Source organism: Apis dorsata, unplaced genomic scaffold, assembly GCF_000469605.1.
Source record: "Apis dorsata unplaced genomic scaffold, Apis dorsata 1.3 scaffold_147, whole genome shotgun sequence".
Lineage (NCBI taxonomy): Eukaryota > Metazoa > Arthropoda > Insecta > Hymenoptera > Apidae > Apis > Apis dorsata.
Genome location: NW_006263438.1, coordinates 222,565 through 226,850, shown reverse-complemented (window position 1 = coordinate 226,850; position 4,286 = coordinate 222,565). Strand labels below are relative to the sequence as shown.

Below are 4,286 nucleotides of genomic sequence, written 5' to 3'. Positions count from 1 at the left end.
ATATATATGTGATCTTTCGAGAAATTGTCTTTCTTCTAGATTAAGAACGAATAGCTTTTGTTTTCGTCTAACAATGGTTTCGTTTAATAACGCTAAAAGTGCAATTTATTTTATATTGTTATGTAAGAAATTTAATGTAAAAAGTATTTGAAAATTAATCCCTTGATTAAGAATTGTTTACAAGTTTTTAGCAAACTTTAGATTTGTTATTAAAGTTTTCATGTTCGAAATTTTTAACTTTGAAACAGTTGGAAACTTGGAAAATTTTTCTCTCTCTCTTTCTGCACATTCCTTTCTCGTATGTACAAATAACTTCGATTTATTCAATCTCATCGAATATCTTACCTTCTCTCTCGTTCATTACTTCGAATTTCCTGATTTAAAACAATGAAATAAAAAATTTTGCATTTATATTCTCTGTAATATCAAATATTATAAAATTGCAGAGGTGAATGTTCAAATTCTGTGAAATTACATCTTTTTCATTGAATTTGATTTAGATTTACAAGTTTATATCAAACCTGATCCCATTACTAGATACAACAATGTCATGGAGTTATCTCCAACAATCAATTCCCGCAACTAGAATTCTCGCTAACACGCCGCTATAAAATGAAGATAATATACAACACGAACACTTTTCTTTTTTCTTTTCTTCAGCACCATTTCTATAATCGTATCCATAAAAATTTAAATGTACATAAACATCCGCAATCTAGTCATAAGAAAATTGAAAAAGCGTATTAATAATTCATCAAAACACTCACCTTCGTATATTTGCTATTTTTCGATCTTAATTATGCGATACTTAACCAAATATCATCGTATAATGTAAGCTATAAATACATTTAAAAATATCATCTTTCTAAATAACTTTCCAATAATTAACCGATCACTATCGTATAAAACGACTCGAGACATGTTCCTGAAAACTATTTTTCATATGTAATAGAATTATATCATACACGGAGAATAACTATCCAACTATAATTTTAAAAGTATTTGAATTTGAAATTAAAAATTCTCGAGATTTATTTTCTTCAAATCTAAAAACAACATTAAGAAATAAATTTCAACAATAATAATTTCCATTCCGAACATTACTTTCAAGTGTTTACTTTCAACAAAAGTATTAATATAAATCGAATCACGAAAGTTTCACTTCACATATGCATTCTTGTCCTTTATTATTAACAAGATAGATGTCGCCCGTAAAGAGGCTCCATCTGTCGTCCGCCACAGCAAGCTTTTACCTCATGCGCGGCCTGCCTTATCCTTTTAGGAAAAACACATATACACGCATACACACCCATACACACGCGATCGTGAATCGTTGAGATAAGCACGGCACAGCGACTCGGTGGTTGGCTATCGTTGCGCGATATCGCGATCGACACGAAACCATCTGCATCCTGACCGATACGATTGCGTTACATTTTCAGAAGTGCGAGAGCCTGAGGTGCGCCATTCCGGGAAAGGGTTGCGTGTCCACGATGGAACCAGTGGCTGACGGCACGCGCTGCGGGGAGAACAGGGTAAATTATTGCCTGGAAGTAAGCGAAGGAAAATTAGCGGAGTATCCTCGCCTCTGATCTTTCATTTTTGCTCGTGGCTAATGGAAATTGCGAGAGAGGACAAAAAGGATTTCGATCGAAATGGCGGAAATGGTTCGCCCTTTTCGTGCAATCGCGTCATTATATAAATAACATTTTTTTTTTTTTTTTTTTTTAGGGATGAGGCTACTCTCATTTGGGCAAAGTATTTCGTTATCTTAGATAAAAAGATGGTTACATTTTGTAATATTTATCGTTTCTTTAAAAGAGTAGTTATGTTCAATATGATTGCCGCAATGATTTTGACTATATATAATAGCATGAAATATAATAAGAATAGTTAAGTTCAATCTCCTAAAAGTGAGATTAACAATCTCAGTTATAAAATCAGATATAAAATCCACGATAAAAAATCACTTTGAACATAACATCCTAAAGAAGATTAATACTACGATATTGAAATATTTTTTCACATTTGTCACGTATATACGTACTGTCACGCGAAACGAATTCAAATCTCGAGAATCGATCTTCTCTCCAACGAGCGTGACGGAAGAAGAGACAAAAATATTTTCACCAGACTCGACGACACACACCCTTTTACACCTCCCTCCTAACTTTTCTTCTCGAATCAAATTACTTCCTTCTCTACAGAAGAAATAAACACTCTTACAAATTATTACACCGTAATTATACACCGGAAAAGTATTCATCTTCGAATCCGTATATTCCGTGTATCTATATTACGCGGGTAACGAATGCAATTTACATATCTGGAGGATCGCTCGAACCTTTTTTTTTTCTTTAAGTAATGGCCGATATTAAGATGGTTAACGATCCGAGACATTGAGGGGGGGGGAGCTTAAACGCAAGCTTTTGTTCGTTGCGCGACAACATTCGTTTGCGTGGGTGCACCGCGTCGCGAAGAATTATATGTTTCTACGTTGGAATGATACGTATTGTTTAGATATGCGATAATCCTCTATAAATACGTCAGCAAGGGGTTTTAACGGCGCGACTTTTGCAAGAAACAGGTCTAATAGGATCCTAGGCGGTAAAACCGTTCCGGATAAAAATCTCTCTCTTTCTTTTTCTCTCTCTGTCTCTCTCGAGTCCGTTTGAATCTCAATGCAAATTCGATTAAGACATTGTGCTCGTTGTTTTTTATTTCACCACGCTCTTATTAACTCGTGTGCGAGCCACGCTGTTTTCTTCATCGAATACCGTGCTTGCATCGATCGAAGAATAATTAAAGCTCTCTCGAGGTATATACAAAATCGAGGTGCGTGTCTTCGAGAGGAAATGAGATTGGGGGAAAGTATTATAAGGGATTTAACGTCGCTTTTTTTTATCTTGATTTTCTTTTATTCGATCGATTTGATGATACGGTTTTTTTTTCAACTAACTAAGTGGTTCTCAAATCGTGGATCGAGAAAAATATTTCTTACGAGAATGAGGATTCTCTTTTATTAATTCTTTTTTATCAACGGTGCTTCTTATACGATACAATTAATAGAATTGATTATGTCAAAAATGTGAAAAAATTTTTTTCATACGAGATTTTTAAATTACGAATCATTCAAATATTCAATGCGATCACGTATAATTTGTATAATTATTAAGCATGTAAATAAGTTCTTTTCTTTCAAGATTTTACTACATAAATCAGGTATAATTATTTCAATCGGATAGATACCTCTTGTCTTTCTGCCAATTCTTTTGGTGTTTGAGTCGGATTCCTTCGATTCACTTCCTCGTCGAACTTTCTCGACGCACGTGAACGATTCTCTTCCAAATTAAAATTTCCGGCTTTAAATCTTTGTTACGACTTTTTCCATGTTTCGTAAGATATAGTTTTCTCCCAGTGACGCGCAAACTATTTTAGTAGCTTCGACAGCCGATTTCCTGAATGCAAAAATTAAACAGTGACGCGAACGATGCTTCTCGCACACAACAATGCTATCGCTCTAACTGTCGCATAGAACTGGAAACTGTTTAGAGCGCTCATCGCGACTTTTCTTAAAAACAAAAGAACGCTCTTTCAGATGGCGCCACGAACGATGAAGCAATTCAGTGAAAAGTTACGAAAGAAAGGGAGAGAAACTTATTTGCACACTTAATAAAAAATTGAAGTATTACTCGAATAATTTAAGAAAATTAACGCGCGTTGTGGTGTCGAATGTTCCAGAAACGTTGATAAATATCGAAAAGAAAAAAGATCGTACAGGACGTTTAAGACAACAAATGGTTGGATAATTATTTCCGTCGGATGTATAACGTTGGGAAAATTTAGCGGTAACCGTCAAGTTTGCCTTTCAGAAGCTCGCTAGATTCAATAACTATGCAAATTTCACCGCTATATTTGACTTCGGATGATACATGATGTTAGAGTGCCGTGCGAAAGTTTGCGTTTAGGAAGGAGGAAAAGGAGGAGGAAGAAGGGGGGGCACGTTTCGCAGTTCATAATGCGTTAATACTCGTCTCCGGCCCCCAAAGGATCCTCAAAGCTATCCTCGGTGATGCGGTGTCTCTGAAATCCCGTGCCGTAACGAAAAGAAAAAGGAAAAGGTCGTGGTTGTCGTGGAAGATAAATCAACTTGTAAAATAATACATCTTTTGCGCCCGTTCCCCGGGAAAATCGAGTTACACAACGAAGATAAATGTTGAAGGGACAGGATAAGATAGATGTTTGGAACGCGTTGGAAATACTTGAAATAATTTAATCGAGATATC

At 35.4% G+C, this 4,286-nt stretch overlaps 1 protein-coding gene across 1 annotated transcript in view; it reads left to right on the top strand.

The window, feature by feature from the left end:
• The window catches only part of LOC102679824 (A disintegrin and metalloproteinase with thrombospondin motifs 7-like), a gene marked incomplete at its 5' end in the record, with an annotated part of 20,135 nt that overhangs the window by 3,315 nt on the left and 12,534 nt on the right, over positions 1 to 4,286 (top strand). Inside the window, one exon of the mRNA XM_031509389.1 lies at positions 1,443 to 1,535. Coding sequence (XP_031365249.1) covers positions 1,443 to 1,535 — 93 coding nt within the window. The remainder of the gene's footprint in view (positions 1 to 1,442; positions 1,536 to 4,286) is intronic.